Consider the following 20,968-nt stretch of genomic DNA (forward strand, 5'->3'; position numbering starts at 1 on the left):
GAAAGAGTGAAATAAATTCAAACGTCTTTAGCTTGATGGTTTGTGTTTTGTTTTATATATATAAATTTTAAATTAATAAAATTTACTTGCTATATTTCTATTCTTTATAAGTTCATCTTTATATAAATAATAAATTTAAATCGCACATTTTTCTCATTATATTTATATTATTACGTTTCTTTTATGCCGTTTCCATTTAGTTGGATTTTTGTTTTATTTGTTTTAATTTGAATTACACAACATTATTTAGATTTATCTTTATCGGTACCATTATCGTTATCTCCTTCTTTAATGTATGTTAAAATGTGTGGTTTGCCTTTCTTACATATTATTGACACTGTTCTTCCAAATAAGAGGAAAGAATTGTTCTGTTCTGCTTCTTGCTATTTGTTCTTAGATGGTTTCTTTATGGTGGCTTTACATTGTGTATTTATATTCCATAGTTGGGTCTTCTATTATGATTCAATTGAAATGATTCGCGTCACTCGATGATTGTGTTCAATGCTCCTCTCCCGACTCGGCACGTTTTACTTGTTTTAAATAATTTAAGAGTATTTAATAGAGGACTAAGTTAGTATACGCTTTGTAGGTTTGGCGAAGTAAATTATATATTTATAAAACAAAATCAAAATTAATGCGTTTCCCTTCTGTTTTGTATGAGCGAGCTCGTGTGTGTGAGAATTGATATTCGTGTATGCGGGTGAGTGTGGCGTGTGTGGTGTGTGGGATGTGTTAATAATAGTAAATAAATACAAAATTATACAATTAAGAGAGGATTTCCATGTTGTAACGAACAAAATAAACAATGAAACAATGAAACGATGCAAAAGCTCACGACGAACAAGTCCTTTGCAGACATTCACCTGCAAATGAAATTGTTCGCCGTGGCTTTCGAAATTTATAAGCAACTTCTAAACGCGCCTGGGCATTTACATTAGTAAACTAAAATATAATAATACAAAAATAATGATAATGTAGAAAAACCTGCTAGGCGATTAAGTTGTTGCATGCACGAATTATACACAAAAACAAACACATGACAGACACAACTAAAATTAATTTAACCAAAACAAAAATGCAATTATATCATTCTCGTTTTATTATAATATGCATATAACTAGAAACTTTTCAAGTTGACGCAAAGGGGCGCTTTTGAAGCGCCCATTTCGTCAGGTTTTCTTTAGATTTTCTTTTCGAAAAACTACGCCTAGTTGCCCGGATTAGAGTTAAAGTTTTAGTTTACATATTCAATGTTTCACTTTCGATTCGTTCGTTTTGCTTGTTAATAATTGCCTTTGAGTTTCTTTTATACATAAATATAATTCATTTTGATTGTTATTGAAGCTTTTTTAGTTTCAATTCAAATTATAAGCCTAGGCATGAATTTTCTTTTATTACTTCCTCCTTTTTGTGTATAATTCGAACTGTATTGTGTGTGTGGTTGTGTGTGAGTGTATCCTTGTGTGAGTGTGTGTGTGTGTTAGTATATGCTTTCACATTTGTTACATATTTCATGTATATAATTTTTCGATTCCTATTTTTTTAGTTACTCTTATAGTTTCTCAAACAATTGGTTAGTGGAGCTTGTTGTTGGCTGATGATGTTGTTCTAGTGTCTGATGTTGATCGGATGTTTTGTTTGTTGTTGAGTTGTGTTGTGTTGTGTGGTTGTTGTTGGTTGTTGTGTTATGTGGCGGCTACATTCAAGGACATCAACATGATTATTAAACTGCCCCGCTGCGCATACAACATTGTTACTCCGTCGAACGATGTGCAATTCGTGTTCATGTTGTTCTAGCCATCTGTGAGCTGTTGCTCCTCCTACCGCTTTGGCCACTCGGCTTAGGACGTGCCATTGACCAGGCCCTCCTTTTTGACATTCTCCGCCAGCTGCTGCTGTCCGGATGGCTGGTCCGTGTGGTTGTTGCTGCGATTCTTGTTGCGTCGCGGTTTCGGCTGCTGCTGCTGTGCCGCCTGCTGCTGTTGTACCTGCGATGGCTGTTGCTGCTGTGTGCCCGCCTGCTGCTTGTCGCCGTTGCGTGAGGCATCCTTCGGCTTGCTCGCACCGCCAGCGGCGTTCGCATTGCCGCTGTTCTGTTTGCTGGCATCTCCGGCATTTAGTGCCGCCTTATTCCCAGGCGCCGGCGGCTGCTGCTGTTGTGGCTGCTGCGCCGACTGAGGTTTGTTGTTGTTATTGGCAACAGCTCCGTTTGCTGCAGAAACAACAAGATGAGTTTACAGGTAAGTTGGGGAATAAGTTAGCCCCTGCGGCATTCTACTCACTGTTACTGGGTCCATTGTTGTTCTTCTGCCTTCTGCGCCTCCGCGAGCTACCTTCGTACGATGAGTTACTGTCCGCTGTGGAGAAAAGGATAATGGATAAGTTATCATAGTATACTAGCAGAGATTACAGATGACGATAAAAAGGAAATAACTTCATCAGCAAAAATTCATTGTCTGTGCCCCTGCGCACTTCAATTAAATGAAAAAATATATATTTTGATATTTATTTAAATACAAAGCCCAGGTCAGTGTTTCTATTTTATATATTATATTGTTGGCAATGAAAGCGAAAGTTAAGATTCAATAATGTATAATGTTTTACTTTTGAAAAGTTTATTATCATACTTTACACAAAATAAACCAAGATAATTTCATTTATTTTATTCAGAATGCTATAATTATAGGGATTTTATGAAACAGTCCTTAATGTAATACTTTATACTGTTTAATAACTAATAAACTTGCTGTACAAATTTTCGTATTCTTGACCCCACATGATGTCCATATTTAGGGGAGAGGGAATCGGATCGAGTATTCAATTTGTATCTTGTGTGAGCGCGCGAAATAAATTGATTGAACTAATTGGTTAATTGGCATCATGATTCGCGGAACTCACCTCTCTCCACGCTGCTCATTTCACGGGTCTCCCGCACCTCTTCGGTGGTGTGGTTGTGGTGCTGATAGTCCCTGCCATTCTGCTGATCGTTGCGTGGCGGCCGGCGGTTGATTCCGCCGCGCCTGTTGTTGCCAGGACCACCGGCGCCACCACCGCCTCCACGATAGCTGCCAGTGTTGTCACCACCGCCGCGATCGTTGTAGCCACGCTGCTGGTCACGCTGATGATCGCCCCGCGAGTTGTAGTCATCCTCGTCGCGGCGATTGTTGTGGTAGCGCTGGTTCAGGCCATTGCCACCTCCAGGACCGCCACCACCACGTCCGCGTACACGACCACGCTGGCCGCCACCACCGCCGCGCATAGAGCGCACCGACTCAATGTCACTGCTGTAGCCGCGCTCAGAGCGCCGCGTCACTGGGAAGCTCTGTGTGGAGCCCATGGAGGATTCCTGGATGGCGCGAAGCTGCTGATCAATCTCCATCTTCTCCTGACGCAACTGTTCTACTTCCTATATTAAGAAAACCGAATCGAATATCATCGGACGGATTAGTTAAACCACGCTATAACGCAAAAACTATGATCGAACTCACCTTCAGGTGCGACAGATGATACTCCAACAGCACTTTGGCATTTGCAATGCTCTCCACGGTGCCAATGAACACAAAGGGTACATGCGCCAGCTCACGTGGTATGTTCTGATCCTGTTCATCGTCGCCAGCGATCTGACCGATACAGATTAAAACTGGCCCTCGTTTAGCGCACAATACTCACAGCACTCACCTTGATTCGAAACACGCCACTCTTGTCCACAATCTCCTGGATAATGCGCCCATTCTTGCCAATCACCTTGCCCACCAACTCCCTGGGCACCTGGAAGAACTCCTCGGCGTATTCGAGCATCGCGCGGGCACGCTGCACAGACTCCTCGGTCTCTCCGCTGATTTTGAATGTGCAGGACTTCTCCTCCAGCTCGATGTTGGTGACGCCGTCCACAGTGCGTGCCGCTTGAATATTCGAGCCATGCGAGCCAATCGCCAAACCCATGAGATCGTCACGCACACGGAACTCCTCAACGTAGTTTCTAAAGAAAAAAAATAGAAGTTGATGTGATTTGTTTGTTTTTATATTAGCAATGTCAAACTAACCCACGGCTCATCAGTTTAGTTGTTTCGAGCTGACGGGCAGCTTCTTCAGTCCTTTTCAACAGCATAACCTTTAAGTTAGATTAGAGTTAAGACAAGTTCTCAATTCCTTACGTTTGTGTACACACCTTTTGTGAGAGATTACGAAAATGCATATCCTTGAGCATACTGGCTCGCTTCTGAGTGTGCTCAAACTTGGAGATGACAATCAGGGCGTCCAGATCGCGACTGTAGTTGCACACGCCGGCATCGATTGTGCGCTGAAACTCCTTGTGTATACCATCCTTCTGGGCTCTATAATTACGCAATTAATTGGTTTTACTACGGATCATAGAGAAATAGATCAAAAGCACACATACTCTTCGCGCAACTCCTCGGGCACGGGCAGCGTGAACTGGTAGAAGGTCTTGGCTGTAATTGGCGGATTCGAGTTTTTGGCGCGCAGACGACCCAATTCACAGATTTCGGTGTAGGACGTCTCAAAACCGATGTACGCGACCGCATAGATTTCCGCTTTGCGCATTTTAATAATGCCCACCCACCAGCCGCAGGTTTCCCGATCGTTCGTGCGCGTGAACACCTCCACTTCCATGCCCTCCTCGAAGATCGGTGCGGCCACCTCAACGGTTTCCTCGGGCGGCAGGCGAACGTTCACAAATGGATATTTCATACTCTCGGGCACGCTGCAACAATGCGTGTGCGAATGAGGTATAATTAATTAATCATGCTGCACTTGTTATTTATTCTTAGCATAAAGGTCTGCGGACAGGTGTTTGCATATTCTCTGGCGACAGCTGCTCCGCTGGCAGTGTGCCAACAGCCAACTAGCAACAGCAACAACCAATGTGGGGGTTTTCACAGTGAACCCACGTCCATACCCATGCTCCCATTGGCAAAAACCCATTCCTAATCCCGCCCAGAAACGCAGATCGGAAACGACACACCGTCCGACAGGATAGTGGCGCAACTAAATTTAGATCCAGCTGCTCAGCTCAAGTGGATTTCGGTGTGTCAGAAGAGATGGAAGGCAACAAAAAAAAAAGTTTTGATCCAAAAACGTCACAAGAAATGCAGCAAGCACACAAAACAGAAACAAAACACGGACATAAAACGGCAGCAATTAAAAAACGCTTAATGACCGTTGTGTTCTCTTTTGATTTTTCTATAAAAACTCATAGAAATATATTAATTAATTTTTGGATCAAACTATGGTGTTGCAGAGCATTTCAGAGTAACTTTAGGTATTTTAAAAATAGACAATAAGAACTAAATTTAAACTTTAAGACACCAAATTGTTATGCTACGTGAATAAATCAAAGTTCTCATTTCAGATACTCGGTAAATTATGAAAATTTATGAAAATAAGGTACATTTTAGTTACAAGACGTTCGGCTAGAGCGTCATAACCGAATTCAAAATGAGTAATTATAAATGGTTTCTTTCCGCGGTTAAAAATAGTCGCGCCTTTGACGCTGGCCGCCGTTTCAGCGCCGCTGCTTAGTGGCATTTGTCGTTCGCACTTGACAGCTTTGGCAGAGATGGAAGCCATCCCCTGCTCCCGCTTCTTGGGAAGATTGCCTCTGGGAATCGAGGGGAATCGGGGAACTTCCCAAGTCAGTGGGGCGGACAGTTGCGGATGGCGTTGGTCAGTCTGTCAGTCAGCAGTTTTATTTGATTTGGCTCATTTTTTTTTTCTTTTTTATCAACTAATAGCAACAGAAACTGCTGCAGCGGCGTCTGGCGTTTAACAAATTGCGCCAAATTAGTGAGTCCGCAGTAGGGGATTCGGCGGGAAGTGGTTTGGCGGATGGCGGACGACACAAATGATGCGTGCCCAGAATCTCTAATTTCTAATTCGGATGCCAAGAAGTCGCGTCGGTGGTTGTTGCTGCTCCTGCTGCAGCTCTGATTGTATTAATCGTTGCAAATTAGTTAGAAAATACGCTCTAGTTGTTGTTGTTTGCCCTGTTCGCAGATTTGTTTGTTTAAACAAACTTACCCGTCCACATCCACAAAGATGCCATCATCGGCGACAGCTGTCACCTGGCCCTGTTGTTGTTGTTGTCGTCGTCGTCGTAGTTTTTAGTTTGCAGTTGTAGTTTTTTGTTGGCGGCAGGCAGGCAGCAAACGGATGAAATACAAGAGCATTGACAGGGCCAGCATCGGAAGGCATAGGAGTAGAGAGAGAAAAATGTGTGTCATTAATGTGGCCATTGCCTATGATATACCTCCATTCGGATGTGTGTATATGCATAAGTATATAAAATATATTTTTACGATAGTCCCCCCAATCCCGTCCCATTGTGAAATCGAGAATTGCAATGGCATTAGCGAGGGAAACCGTATATCTCCGATAAGCGAGTAGTCGTAGAACCTTATCCGAAATGCAAACAGCCGACAGCTGAATCATCAGCATCAGGGAAGTCGCTCTAGTCGAGTGTGTTTATGTGCATTGCCCTTGTTTTGATTCCAAGCACTGAAATCAAAGGCAACGCTATGCAAAGTATTCACTACCTTACTATACATATCCAGAAGGTTTCCAGAATAGGTTAGCTAATGATGGGGATAAGTACTAAGAACAATAATTGAAAGTATAAGAATATTCTTAAGTGCACTGTTATCTGGTTTCCAAAATGTCTATATTATCATTGGAAAATTTAAGCCTATAAGCATACATTTTTGCTGAATTTGTTTAAACAGTGAACAATAAAACACATCAAAAGCTAGCATTATGAATGGGATTTAAGACTGAACTTCGTTCATAAGACTAATGATTCGAGATCTAACAACCTCGTATACCTGTAATCTATCCGCGAAAATCACTTAACCGCGATATAAGATGGTTTAATCGGATCTTATCTTTATAAATTGCAACGACAAGAAAGGGAAATCATCAAAACAACAAAACCGAATGCACGACGACGTCAGTGGGCAGCGCAGTGGGCGGCGCGGTCCGCGTCGACATCGACATCGACGTCGACGTCGGCACCCCCACAACGCAGTGTGCGTGAGTGCGTTGGTGTATGCAGATTGGCGATGGTGCTGGTATTAGTGTAGTAGTGGTAGTGGTAGTGGTGGTGGTGGTGGCGATGATGTCGAGACTCCACTCAAAATGTTGCTGTTTATTAATAGAAATAAAGCTAAAATCCACGAAATTAGAAACTGAGGCAGCTGCTGCCCCAACTCCTTGCTCCTCTGTTTTTCCTTCTTTTTTTTTGTCACCCCCTTACCAACATTTTTATTCCACCAATTGAATCAACTCACCTTGTAGTAGGCGCCATTGTCGAGCCGAACTTCCACGAGGAGATCTTCCATATCGCCAGACGTAGTGCCTCCTGGTTTATCCGCTTTGTTTTGGTTCTGGTTCTGGTGGTTCTTCGCCGTCCGTCCCTGTCCCTCCTGCTGCTGATGCTGATGCTGCCCAGCCTTCAACTCCCGACTTTTCCCCGTCGACTGCAGTTTGCCGCGTTATCTGGGGCTCCTGAGGGGGAAGAATGGAGATATTAGGGCTATAGATATAGCTAGGTATGGGTGGGTATGCTCACAATTCAGTGTGCAGTGGCAGAAACCTCGCGTTCCTGCTTCTAGTTCCTTGTACTCAAATCAGTCTTTTGCTTGGCGGCTGCTGCTTCAAATGTTGCCTGTAATCAATAATAATATGGAATGGTTTTGTTTTTGGTATTTTTGAATTTTTGTATCTGGAGAGGGAGACTATATATTGACACACTAATAAAAAAAATAGTTGAAGAAAATTTTGAAGTTATTTTGGGGGCCAGATAATTCCTAGCTAAACACTAAATGCAGCTGGCGGCGAAGCCGGCAGCGACGTCGGCTTTGCCGGCAGCGCAGCAGCGCAGTGCTTCCTCTTCTTCTTTGTCTCTCTCCCTTTGTGTGTGTGAGCCCGCCGCCTCACACACACATGACCACCACCAAGCGTGTGCGCTCTCGCTCTCTTTTTCTCTCTCTCTCGCCGCCGAAATGCTTCGTTCGTTCGTTCACACCGATGAACACGCTTTTCCAATAAGAATTTGTACGCACACTACGAACGGCACATGCCGAATTTACATATCGAATTTACACATAATTTCCACACTTGCTTTCGATTTTCGCTTTTCTCAAAGAGAAGAAACATCAGCGTTGCGTAGCCGCTCGCCGTTTTTCTCGTTCTCGTTCTCTACTTTTCTTTTTGTATTTTATCGGTTTTCCTCTTTCAGCTGCTCCCTTTTGCTGCCGCTGCCGGCAGAGAGGCGGCGTCGCTGCTGTCGTCGACGTCGCAGCCGCCGACGATGTGCAAAATTTTTTGGTTTTTTTCGGTTCTTGCAAAATTTTTTCAACACTTTTTGCGGCTGTAATACACAAGAGACTGCAAATTTTTGAAAACTTACTGCTGGCCGGCACTTTTGCACTTCGTTTGCCCTCGGCGGATGCCTGTGAATGCGGCTTTAACCTTTGAAAATACAAAATATATCGCGTGCAGTGCTGCTTCAATTTTTTTCGGCTGCGCTGCGTTCTCTTCGTTTTGCTTTTGCACACTTTCGCAGCTCGGCAACGTTCTACTGGAGTTGCCACCCGTTTACAATCGGCGCGCGTTACTGGCCACTTCGGATGGTTTTGGCTAGATTTCGGGCGTGTTTGGCCCAAGCGATAAATTTGTGAAAATAAGATACGAAATTTTTGATAAATGATTTGTGCTCTATAACACAGGGCTTGTTTGAAAGCGAGAGAAAAATGATCTGACAGTAAAGTGGCAAGGCTGCTAAGTGACAGCTCACCGGGCCTTGCCAGAGTGACTATAAGTTGTGGGTTCACAATAAACAGGGTTGTATTTTAAGCGCGCTAGGCGGTTACGATTCGAAATTCAAAAAGCTGATAAGATCATTTAAAATTTAAATGAAGTCGACGAACCGAACACTATTGACTGCTCACTTAGTTTGCTGTCTGCTAACAACGTAATTGAATTGCTAGCCCATCAGCAGATTGATTCGCATGTTTGGTGGCTTTTCAATTGATTCGATTCGATTTTAATTTGCAGAACTGCTGACCACTACGCCTTAATGTTAATGTAATTGTCTATGTAATTGCAACGACTGCTGGGGTCAACAGTGGGCGCAATTTGCCACATGCGGTGTTTTATTTGCCCCTTTGATTGCCCCCAAATCGCGTGACGTCGCTGGCGCTTTTTGTCAACACGCTTGTTGAATTTGCTTTTTACTATTTTTTTTTTCTTATTTTGCCCTTCCATTCATGAAACGCATTTGATTATGAGTGGCCGATAAAGGTGCAGTGCGGTCTATTTGTAATCCAATTTCCATCAATTTTCAGCGGATCGGACAGCAGAAATCTGACGGAGTACTCCATTTAGGATGAAACCACATATTTGCTTGGAACTACTTAATAAGATTTATGAATTATATTTGTGAACTTTACTCTTGATTAATAAGTGGGCAAGTCTAAAAGCTCGCCTGTATTTAAATCGCATGCCATTTAGGCATTTGTGTGGTGAAAATGGGCCAACAAATTATAAAAATTCATGGCCAGTCAGTTAATGGGAACCATTAAATCCTTTATATGCCTGTGAATAGTTGGAAATTCTGTGTCTCTGTGCAAAGGCAATACCCTCTACTCGCCATTTTCGCATTTCCCAGCCTATTTGCAGGCAGATTCCGTTAAAATCCCATAACAATTTTCCATACAGGGTATCAAGATTCGCAATTCGATAGTCATAAATTACCGCTCGTGTTGACGGTAATTACTGTCAAGCGGCGATTTGTTGCGGAAATGCAGTTTCTGATTTGATTTTCCCGCGCCCTTGCCCACCAGTTAACCACCCCTATTTCAACCGCTTTTCCACTGCCGAGGAAAATGAGAGCAGCTGCCGTTTGACATTGACTTTTGTTCTACCTTTTGGCACATTAACTGCACTTTAATGACGTCGACATGGCCAACAAAAGAGCGAAAGTTCAGCGACGACAGCCCCTCCTCCTCTCGCATCTAGCCATCTCGCTCGCACCCCAGAATTTGTCCCGCTCAATTAGCATTATGTTCGTTTCGCGATCGGATTTGAAACGATTCGGTTCGGGTGCAATTGCAGTGCAACAATTGGTCACTTCGGGCACTAAATTAATTTAAATTCTAATTTTAACCGCGTGGAGGGATCAAGTGAAATTTATTTGCCAAAATGTGACAATCTCGATCGTGACAGGTACGTCACTTCCTCTCGACGTAAAATACACTGCGAGGAATATTCGGGCAAGTAAATTTTTCAATAATAAATAAGATAATACATTCCTTATAAAAGGTGTTCACTGCATTTGTAATTATAGTAACATAAAGAATTCGCGCATAAGTGTGAATATTAATAGAAATAAAATTCAATAAGTTTAGTCATTCTCAAATTGCTGGAGCAAATTCTGAGCAACAATACCCTTAATACGAAAGTTAAATTTATTTTTTCTTTTGTTTAATGGTTAAAAAAGATGAGATCATCCTTCTAAAAAACCAGGTAGTATCATTCCCTTGCTAATTATTTCTAAGTCCAAGTGCAAAAACAGTGTATATTTTAATACCTTTAAATAGCAGAATAAACATATCATAACTAATAACTGCCTCGTGTTAAATATGAAAAATTGGGGTAATAAAATTTCATTTATATTAATTTTATAATTTTTCCATCATTTCTTCGAACGCACTTTTTTTCCTCGGTGTACATTTTCGCGAGTGTGGGAGAGAGCGGCGTGCTCCCGCGCTCTCGCCCAGCTGGTAATTACCGTTCGTTTAGCATTTCTCTGCCCGCTTATCAATTAATCAGCTTCTAAGCCGCGACGTCGACTGCACAGCTCGGCAATTGCAATTTTCACCTTCGTCTCGTTTGCCGGTTTTATTGCTTAATCCGCACATCATTCGGTTGATAATTTTCGCTTTACGGTTCGGGAAAACTCAAAACCCACGAAAAAAAAATGTGTAGAAGAGCACATAAAACCTCCGTACAACGTTGATATAATTCAGTGTACAATTGTGTGAGTGCAGTGCTGATTGTGTTCGTGTGTCCGTGTGTGTGTGGGTGTGCGCTTTGCGGTTGTGTGCGTGTGCACATTGCCGATGCTCGAACCGCTTTTCATTCTGTGCCTGACCGCCGTTCTAGAGGTACCATTATAAAAGACGCGTGCCGCTCCAAAACCGATGGAGTTCGATTCGAGACCGCAAAGGTTCTGTGTCCTGCCTGGCAGCCTCTGAAAAATACCTACATACATAATACTTCTGGAGCAAAAAAAAGTTGCAAGTGCTTACTCGTAGTGATATAACCAAGAATAGTAGTGATTTTAGTAAAGAATTTTGACGAAAGTAAACCGTGAAAAATGCATTTAATCGCCCTCTCCTTAATAGGTAAATTATTATCAAATTTTAAACTGTTTACCCACACTGTGACTCATTGAAAGCCAATCGAAGTGATTTAACTACTCGCAAGTGAATCACCTGACCCAAAAAAAAAAAAAAAAAACTGACAATTAATTGGATTCTTGTACTTATCGCCGTATATGTAGTACTTATCCACATATCCGTATGCCGATAGCGCCGAAAAGGCACGTCTCGATCGCTGATCCCACATTTATCCGCATTCTATTCGCTGCTATTGCTATTTTCTGTTTACTATTTACTACCTACAATTTGCAATTATTCGGATCGTTTTGCTGGATAAGATGATATAGACAATGTATTAGTGATAATTCGCTGGGATCGCAACTTGCAAGGCGGCCGTTTGTGCCTATGATTTACAATGGATACATAGATTGGGTTTCCCAGGGGAAGTGGTGATTGGCATCGGAAGTGCACTTGAGTTTGCTTCCAGATAAATGTAGATCGGGGCTTGAATTTGAATACGAGGCACGAGCGGTAAAACTTGTCAATTGGCTTCATCCTGTCGAAGATTCGCTCATAAAAAATCAGAGAAATGTTCTTTGCTTAACTTTGTGAATGTGCTATGATTCACCCTTACAAAGAATCCATAAAATTGGAGTTACCTTCACTATGTAACACCATAAAACTGGGGGGATTTTCGCGATATCTAATTAAGAAACCCCAACACACATTTTGGGGCCATATCTTAAATCTAAGCGAACGCCTTCACATCAGCACTTTAAAAACCACTTCATAGAACTTTGGACATGGATCACGCGCCCAAACTGATATATCTGAACAAAAGACAAACTATAGCTATTGTCATGTCTTCTTTGACTTTGTGCGGGCATTTGGAAAATACCCACTTAATTCCTAATGCCGATACAGATACAGCTACAGGCGACTACTCATCATTGCGGGCAGACAGTAATGAATGTGATAAGGTCAGCATAAGCTAAATATTTGGTCACGCTGGCGAGCGGACTTGTGAGTTCGGAAAACTCACACTGCTGACCACTGCTGATCGAGATAATCATAAGTAATTCTCATGGTGGTAAGATGGTGCTTGAGATGAGATCTCCGATAACCGATAAGATGCCATGTGATAAGGCACATTTCAAGTAGCCAATGGAGTGAAAATGCATATTAAACGATTAATTGGCAATTAACTTGGCTGGGTGTCGGGATCCCTTCGAGATTCGATTAGGCTTAATCACACCATAAACGTTTTAGTATATGGCGCCATTTCTTATCGCCATTGCTTACTTGTCAGGTAGCTAAAAAGCGATTAGCTGCGATTTTTCTATACCTCCGTGAAAATGCGTTTAAAAATGGCAGGTGATTAGAAGTATATACAAGTTGTATAGGAAATCCATTAAACTCTACTTATTTACCAAAGTTTCTATTTGTCAAGAGGTTGCAAGGAACACAATCAGCACAATGATACAGTTATTTTTGTTCAAGATAATACAAGTGTTAATATAGAGACATTTTCTGTATATATACTTGTTGTATATTTTTTTTTTTTTATGCTTGAAATCAGTTATCAACATCAGATTATTCTGTCGTTAATAAACCATTTTAGATTATTTTTTAATATTATATATTACTTACTAAACACAACTCATTGAAAAGAAAGTTGCTCTTTCATTTGTTTAATGACACATCATTAGCATTTGGAAAACAGTTGTTTGTAAGTTTTAAATGAACCCGCGCACCACCGATAATAAAGCAGCATTTTTATTGTGAGTCAAATTTAATTCGGTGCAAATTAGTTATTTGCTAGAAATTTCCGGAAGTGTATCATGTTTCATCTTTTTGGAAATATTAGGATTCCTATGAAGTTTTTCATATTTAAATGCCCACATATTTAATGGGTTATACAAATATAGGGAAATTGCCAAGATAATGTGTAAACTGTAGTTACAACAGATTTTTTATTTGGCTTACAAATATTTAACCAGTTGATTGGTCATTGTCATTTTCACATAGCAATTGCTGGATAGTACACACCCTCCTTATAAAGCCTCCATTCTTATTCATCGCCAAACCCTTAAATGCACTAGAGCGTTGCTGCTGCATTTAATCGTATTTGTATTTGTGTTTGTTTTTTTGGTATTTGCTGTGGAATCCCTTTGTTATCGAGCGAAAGTGAATTTGCACTCCGCAGCGCATTTTCCTGATAGCCAATACTTCCTATTTGTATAGGGAGAGTCATCTGTCGCTGGTTGACTTCTGTTTTACAGAAAGACCTTCTGCTATCTGGCACTCCAGACACTCCACTATCTCATCCACTTGTTTTCCAACAGTTTATCAACATCCATGCCGCGGTCTTCCGCTGGCATTGCGAATCCAAAGTCCATTAAGTCGATTGGCTTATGATGGAAAATTTTAAGAAGCCTAACCGCCCCATCGATTAGCCAATGCAGTCGCATACCGTAAAGAAATCCTAAAGTTTATGACATTCACGCCAGACAAACGTCACAATGTCAAGGCAATTCGGAAAAACCAAAGTCTAGATTATTGTCTGATTGTGTCAGCTGAGAAAATTATGTTCCTATGACGCAGATAAGATTAATTCTGGGGGTGGTGTTCTATTTAGACACGATTTTTGCATATATAAATCAAACTTATGACACTTGCTTGTAATTCTATCAGCTATCAACTATCTGTATTTTTGAAGTAATTAACGCGATGCGTGTGCCTATTGAAACGGAAGTTTGTTTAATCATAAAACAATTAATTGCATTCTTGTATTTGATTGCTCTTTCACCCATTTGAACTTGGCTCTATCTCGAAATTTGATTTATTGCACAATTATTTAGACAAATGATAGCGTCAATCAATTTAATGGTTGCATTCACATGACCTGCGGTGTATTTATTGGGCACTGGCTTTACACGCCCCCCCCCTCTCCCAGTCTTAAGACAAAACGAGGTATTAAATGGTGTGCACTCCCGAAATCGTTTATCGGTGGGAGATATCTTTTATTATATGGCACTCAGTAAAATCTAATTACAATTTGTGCTGGAAAATCACTGAGTGCTCTATTTATTCACTGGGAATCTCGATACCGCAGTGATTTGGCATAAACTGAAGAATGAAGAACGAAATAACCCAAAACGACAGACGGGCATTAATTTATCGCTGCTGCTTGCTGAGCCAGCAAAATCGTTTCAATTCTTTTTTCTCTTGCTGTTGACAAGGCTAAAAATGATTTAATAAATAGCAGATGAGACAAGTGTATTCAATGCCAGAGCATTTCCATTACAACTCTCAAGAGCGAGAGCGTATTAAAATATTTGCATTTGTCGAATTCGCGGGCTGAGTGCATTTCCCACTTTTAAATTGCAGCTGTTTATTTTGCGCGATTTTTCACATTATTATCCATCCGCCTATTTGCTTTTTCCCGCTTACAATTACAGTTTTGTTAACTTTTACACCCCGAGGGCCTTAAATTAGAGAACATTTCCCATTATCAGCTATCAAAGCATTAGACACTCAAATTGAATTGTTCGTGCTTTGCATGTGCAAATTTAATTGCACTTTAAATGGCTGCTCGACATTTGTGGCATGTTCGCTGAAAAACTTATTTAGTTGCAATGGATCGAGATCAAATAGTTCCTTCAAATTTGGCATATCACGGAAATTTCGTTATCCAATCAGAATATCCCCACATTAAAGTCATTAAGTCTTGTGATCGCTTCTTAATTAAAGGGAATATCTTTATGACTTTTCATACGCCGCTAATTTAATTCAAATTCAGTACATCTTCAAATGGAATACCCTGCTTGCTCAGAGCATTATTAAAAGTTCATTAAAGAATAAAGAAATATTATTTTTAATCAAGAAAGGCCATAAATCAGCGATCTTTCCCTCCGAATAATTGCGTCACAGGGCGACCGAGGATTATACTAGGGAAACATCAGCTGATGAGCACGTTGCCCCGGCAAAAAGTATATTAAAACGATTATATACAACATATAGTATTCGGTACTCGGGTACCTCTATATTTAGTACTCTACTTTCGCAGCTGCGATCGACATTTGTCTTTTTGCACGGAAAATTGCAAAAATGCCAGGCAACAAGCATAAATACTCGAAAGATTAAAGACGAAGCATAAATTATCACACTTGTTTGCGGACTTTTTATTAACCCATTAATGTTGAATATGGCTTAATAAAAACGCTATTTTGTCCACAGATCATCATCACCACAGACGCGAGTTATGTTGATGGTTCAGTGGTTTTTAAAGCCAAAATGGATCGTAAAAGTTTAAGCAAAAAAAAAAAAAGGCAACAAACCGCACGCATTTAATATAGTTGATATTTTGATGTGCAGATGTCAAAATGCTTTCAGGAGGAGAAAGCGGCAATATTTGACCATTTGTTGGCGGGTTAATGAAACATTTATGTGCGGCTGCAGAAACGCTGGGTATTTTATACGTTTATATGTAGTTGAAATCATAAATATCAGGTGTATTTTTAGCACAGTCAAGTGCAAGGTGCCGTGTTTTCAGTTGAGACTGCTGCTGCCAAACATGTGTAGATTGACCCTCTGTCAGGCCAACACATCAAGTCTTTTATGGGCCATCAGTGCAGTTTTTAAAGTGCTTGTTTTCTTGTTATTTTTCTTCTTTTATTTTTTTTTGAATGCCCCTGAGGCATTCGGTGGGCATTCAGTCGGTCAAGTTGAAGTTTATTTAAATTGCGCCCATTTGGCGGTAGCACACGGCGTATACTTGATACTTATCTATGCCACCCGTTCTTTTGCATTTTTTCAGTCTGCTGCTCTGTTTCGTTTAGCTGGGCCAACGAATGGGGCTATCCGGACTTGGACAACAACCAGGATGAGCGTAAGTAAAGGCAATCGAGTTTATTTGCTAAAATTAGTTAATCAACGCCACGACGAATGGGTCACTCATTGTCAAGTGTTTTGCATACCAGAGCGATCCAAATCTGCTCGGACATATCATCCGTCCGTTTGCACGCTTTCGGCTCGAGCTAGCCTAAATTATTCCAAATTGTTGTGTATGCAAATTGAACATGAATAATAATAAATTCCGACAGATACTTGGACATTATTGTGAAAACTTAAATTCTGCCTACAGGTTTTAATTGACAAAAAAGCATCCAATTGCTGAATATTTTGATTTATGAGCATTTATGTTCAAATAAAAGTTTTGCTTGTGCAAAAATTTGCAATAGTGCAAATCAATATGTAAAAAAACAAGATGCTTTAATGAATTATATTAGAGTTTTAAGTAACCAATTGTATAAAGTTTGATTGATGGTCTTTAAATTGTAAATACAATTTTGGAGTGCGCCAAAATTTAAATAATGAACATCAATTAGACAATAAAGTGCACATTTTTCGCGGAATATTGCAAATAATGTTGCTTGTGCAAAATAATTCTCGATTTCTGACATTGATGGATGTTTTTTTTTACTTTCGACAGCATTTCCAAAATGGGGCGGTCTTTGCGATAGCGGAAAGAAGCAAAGCCCCATAAATTTGCACGTCAAAGGCGCACTGAAGGGAGAGTTTGATGCCCTGAAGTTCGAGAACTATGACGAGCATCAGAAGAATCTGCGAATGGTCAACAATGGACATTCAAGTGAGTTGGAAAATAATAAGAAGAAATCGAAAAAAATACCCTTCAACCGCGAAATTCTTTTCCAATTACAGTTCAACTATCTGGCTTCGATCACGAACTGACCCTGAGTGGTGGTGCCCTGCTGCAAGACTTTGTGGTGGAGCAGATCCACATGCATTGGTGGTCGGAGCACACCATCAACGACATCCGGTATCCGCTGGAAGTGCACATCGTGCACCGGAATACCATATACCCGAACATGACAATGGCGGCCAACTTTAAAGATGGCATTGTGGTCATTGGAGTGCTGTACCATGTGTCCAACACGCCCAACGAGGCCATAGGTAGCATCATCAAGAGTTTGGGAGCCGTTAAGAGCTACGATAGCATGAACAAGCCCGTTCTGGTGGCGGATTCCCTGGCAGTGGATGACCTGGTGCCCAGTGTGGAGAACTACTTCACCTACGCCGGCTCCCTGACCACGCCCACCTGCGCCGAGGCCGTCACATGGATTGTGCTGACCGAGACCTTCCCCGTGACCCTGGACCAGGTCAATGAGTTCAAGGAGATCGAGTACGATGAGGGCAAGCAGCTGCACAACAACTACAGGGAGCTGCAGAGCGAAAACAATCGAGCTGTGGTCCTGGTCGAGCAACCTGAGCAGAGATCGGGGTCAGCAGGACTCACTGCATCCGTATCCTTGGGCCTGATGACCCTCATCCTGGCGGGCCAGAAGTTCCTGCTTTAGATTTGAGATGGACAACTTGAAGGGAGCAGCCAATGACATACTCGTACCAAAGAATCGTTTAAGACAACGAATTTGTTTACCAACTATTTTAACAATTTAACAAAAACAAAACGGAGACACAGGAGAGCAACGTCAGACCAGACAATTTATACTCATTAATTGTAATGCAGAACAGAACAAGAATTCAGCTAGTCAGTTTGTGTAAAGTTCATTAAGTGCAAAGATCACAGATAATAAATGAAACATTTTACAAGCATTCGTCTCATTCGGATTGATGGTTAAACGGGGCGTATGAGCAACATGAAAGTGACCGCTTATTTCCGTTTAAAGTTCACACTAACACCATTGACCAATATTGCTTTATGGCCAAGTGCCAAAAATAGACGATGAACCATTCTTCTGCATATTTTGTCACAAGACCCCAGGTTAGAATCGGCATTTTTATAGCTCGTGGTCAGTGTGATTCCTTGAAAGGGGACTCATGCCGAGTGTAGTGCCCCTCATAAACGGGAATAGAGTATTTATCACCGCATTGTATTCAGAAATCACTGATAACTGCAAAGCGTCGACTGACCAATTGCGCTGCCTGATAACGCTAATTGATATTGGATGGACTCTAAATAAATCAACTACACTAACAGCGGGCCATGCAATTTGATTTCGCTTATTGCCGGCCACACTTCATCATGATTGTTCGTTGCGAAATGACACTGCGATTGGAGCGAGTGTCCAGTGGATAAGTTTATTGATGGGACGGCTAATTATACACATGGTCTCAACTGTATCTTATCTGCTGCAGATACAAGCACGGCGAAGAGTCCAAAATAATCTAAAGTCCAATAAGCCGATTGATAACTCAAAATAAAATTAGGGCTTAATGTTAAGCTGGGCTTCCTGATCAAATTGAACACGAATTTCTTAAGTGAGAGCTCCAATTATTTGAAAAGAATTTAAAACACATGCTTTAAAGATTTTTTCGTGAATGTATTTGTCAATTTTAATTTTGAAAACATTTTTTTGTCAAACGTTGCATATTATTAAGCGAATATAATTTTAATTAGAACTCGATGTTCAAAACTATTAGTATAATTTTAGGGATATGTAAAAAATATGTATAAAATGCATAAAAAGTAGTGTAAAAGATTGAGTAACAATAAATTTAAAGGTAAAAAATATGTTTCGTATAAAAGTTGTGGAAAGGCATTATAAATTCACCTGATGCGTTTTCTGAGTTAGCACTTTTTATATTTTTGTATATTTTTAACAGTGTACCTACATTTATGAAACTTTTTCACCTAAGGAACAATAATAAAACTACTACAACATTTATAAACCACATTTTGTAAAAGCTCTTTAGTTTGCGGCATTGTCGACTGCATTTTTGGTCATTTGACGATTTCCTTTTGGTAATGGCACATCTTTAGATAAAAGTGCGTACTCCACGTCCATGTGTCTTATGAATGGAGATGCCAGCATCTTGGTGGCCAGCTCAGGATCCTCGTCGTCAAAAGCTTTGAGTAGGTTTTGTAATGTGTTCACCTCCTGGGGATCACAACGGTTTCCCCATTTCTTGAAGGTCTTCTTGGCATCCACGTAATCCTCTAGTGTTAATTGTACCAGTATTAAAGCAACTACTAAACGGCCAACTTGTCCGTAAGACTTTGTCTGCAGATTTAGGCTTATTTCCTTTTTGAGGGCTTTCGTGGCTTCTTCATATTTTTTGAGTCTGACCAATATCCGGGAAACCTTCGATGCAAATTCCGATGCCTGATGAGTGGAGTCCCCAATCAAGACGACTGCCAGGGCGCGTTTGTAAAATCCCAAAGCCAAGTCAGGATGCTTGGATTCCGTCATTTTGGCGGCTTTATCGAGAGCAGCAGCTGCTGCTTCCGGCGAACCATGTTGCTGGTAGAGACAGCAAGCCCTATTGGCATAGTCCTCCACTTCGGACAGTTTGTCCGTTTCTTTGGCAAGCAGGATAATCTGCTCGTAGGATTTGGCTGCATGGAACCATGACTTGTTGTTTTCGTAACAGTCGATGGCCTTCAAAAGACAATCCTTGCGCTTATCGAAACTTTTGGCAATTCGATATGCGGTTGCTGCCTTGAAATACATACCAGCTTTGGCATACTCATTCGCGGCACTATCCGTCTGTCCTATCAAGGCCTCCGCCTCTTCTATCTTTTTGGCATCAAGAGTGCTCATAGTGCTAAGTTACAACCTTTGCGTGTTGAAAAAATCAATTCAAGTGACTTATATTCAAATAAGTGTGCCCAAGTGCGCAAGTGCCGAGAAAAACACAAAAGGCCGCTCCTTTTCTATGCGGGTATGACACTGGTATTATGGTAATATTAAGTGCTTTACTAAAGTTGCATAAAATATATATTTGTATTTAATTAAATAAATGCATACCATATAATATGCGAGCTTGGGGGGTGAAAAGTAAGCTATATTTACATTTCATGTAAGCTGGATTTTGAATATATTTAAAAAATTGTATCGATTTGGTTTCAAATCGAACTTTTATCGCATCCATAGAACTCCTAGTTCGATTAAGTTTGTAGCCCTGTCTGGATAAAAAAAAAACATCGATAAAAAGACACGTGCTTTGCCTTAAAAGATCTTAAAGTGAGGAGGTAGCAAGGCGCTTTGATTTAACTTACTTTGATATTGTAACTTAATGCAATTAAATATTAACATAGGCTTTACCAATCGTGTGCGAAATCTTGAAAAGAAACCCGTCGCTCGGTTTTATATCGAATTCTTAACGGAAGAAGGTAAGATCCTTTATATGCAGATAGCTTTTTTTGACTTATTATCCTAACATCTTTATAGTTAATCCCATATTACTGCAAGATGAAAGCCTGGAGAGATCTGGGTATTACCTATATCCAGTATTCCAACATCGCAGCCCGTGTGGTGCGAGAGGCCCTGCGCATTGAGCTCCGTGCAGACGCCGCCAAGCGAAACATCAGCCATGTGAAGTTCACTCCGTGGGTGAACGGAAAGCCTGTGCCGCGCAAGAAGGTAGAACGTGAATCCGAATCTTAGGCGCCCATTTCGGTGATTTGTACACCATGTTTCATCCAGAATAACAGCTGCCATGATTCTACAATAACATTTCAAATAAATCTAATTCACTGAAAAAATGATGTATATTAGATTTTTTGTTGGGTCAAAACTTCATAG

At 40.9% G+C, this 20,968-nt stretch overlaps 4 protein-coding genes across 18 annotated transcripts; 2 read left to right on the plus strand and 2 right to left on the minus strand.

The window, feature by feature from the left end:
* Positions 1-29: 29 nt before the first annotated feature.
* On the minus strand, positions 30-8,731 carry Fmr1 (Fragile X messenger ribonucleoprotein 1). Of its 11 annotated transcripts, none has more exons than NM_169324.2 (12): positions 8,426-8,731; positions 7,586-7,681; positions 7,305-7,521; positions 6,040-6,089; positions 4,400-4,723; positions 4,169-4,334; positions 4,044-4,111; positions 3,679-3,979; positions 3,489-3,620; positions 2,899-3,406; positions 2,283-2,357; positions 30-2,212 (listed from the first exon to the last, which is right to left on the minus strand). In NM_169324.2, the coding sequence occupies exons 3-12, from the start codon at positions 7,353-7,355 to the stop codon at positions 1,842-1,844; spliced, it is 2,046 nt and encodes a 681-aa protein (NP_731443.1). In that variant the 5' UTR covers positions 7,356-7,521; positions 7,586-7,681; positions 8,426-8,731; the 3' UTR covers positions 30-1,841.
* Positions 8,732-10,846: 2,115 nt separating this feature from the next.
* CAH7 (Carbonic anhydrase 7) lies at positions 10,847-18,691 on the plus strand. 3 transcript variants are annotated; one of them, NM_001300338.1, is made up of 4 exons: positions 10,847-11,423; positions 16,219-16,290; positions 16,894-17,052; positions 17,124-18,034. In NM_001300338.1, the coding sequence occupies exons 1-4, from the start codon at positions 11,396-11,398 to the stop codon at positions 17,777-17,779; spliced, it is 915 nt and encodes a 304-aa protein (NP_001287267.1). In that variant the 5' UTR covers positions 10,847-11,395; the 3' UTR covers positions 17,780-18,034. The 3 variants fall into 3 exon arrangements, with proteins under 3 accessions (NP_001287267.1, NP_001287268.1, NP_649979.1); NM_001300339.1 differs by having other exon boundaries at positions 11,156-11,423; positions 17,124-18,691; NM_141722.2 differs by having other exon boundaries at positions 11,156-11,423.
* Positions 18,692-19,008: 317 nt separating this feature from the next.
* gammaSnap2 (gamma Soluble NSF attachment protein 2) lies at positions 19,009-20,010 on the minus strand. The gene has a single exon (NM_141723.2). The coding sequence runs from the start codon at positions 19,982-19,984 to the stop codon at positions 19,133-19,135; it is 852 nt and encodes a 283-aa protein (NP_649980.1). The 5' UTR covers positions 19,985-20,010; the 3' UTR covers positions 19,009-19,132.
* A 372-nt stretch (positions 20,011-20,382) lies between these two features.
* ATPsynepsilonL (ATP synthase, epsilon subunit-like) lies at positions 20,383-20,930 on the plus strand. 3 transcript variants are annotated; one of them, NM_001275520.1, is made up of 3 exons: positions 20,383-20,415; positions 20,482-20,556; positions 20,615-20,930. In NM_001275520.1, the coding sequence occupies exon 3, from the start codon at positions 20,636-20,638 to the stop codon at positions 20,828-20,830; it is 195 nt and encodes a 64-aa protein (NP_001262449.1). In that variant the 5' UTR covers positions 20,383-20,415; positions 20,482-20,556; positions 20,615-20,635; the 3' UTR covers positions 20,831-20,930. The 3 variants fall into 3 exon arrangements, with proteins under 3 accessions (NP_001262449.1, NP_001097736.1, NP_731449.1); NM_001104266.3 differs by having other exon boundaries at positions 20,383-20,556; NM_169328.3 differs by having other exon boundaries at positions 20,383-20,556; positions 20,615-20,922.
* The last annotated feature ends 38 nt before the right edge of the window (positions 20,931-20,968 follow it).

This window comes from Drosophila melanogaster, chromosome 3R (assembly GCF_000001215.4).
Source record: "Drosophila melanogaster chromosome 3R".
In the NCBI taxonomy this organism is placed as follows: Eukaryota; Metazoa; Arthropoda; class Insecta; order Diptera; family Drosophilidae; genus Drosophila; species Drosophila melanogaster.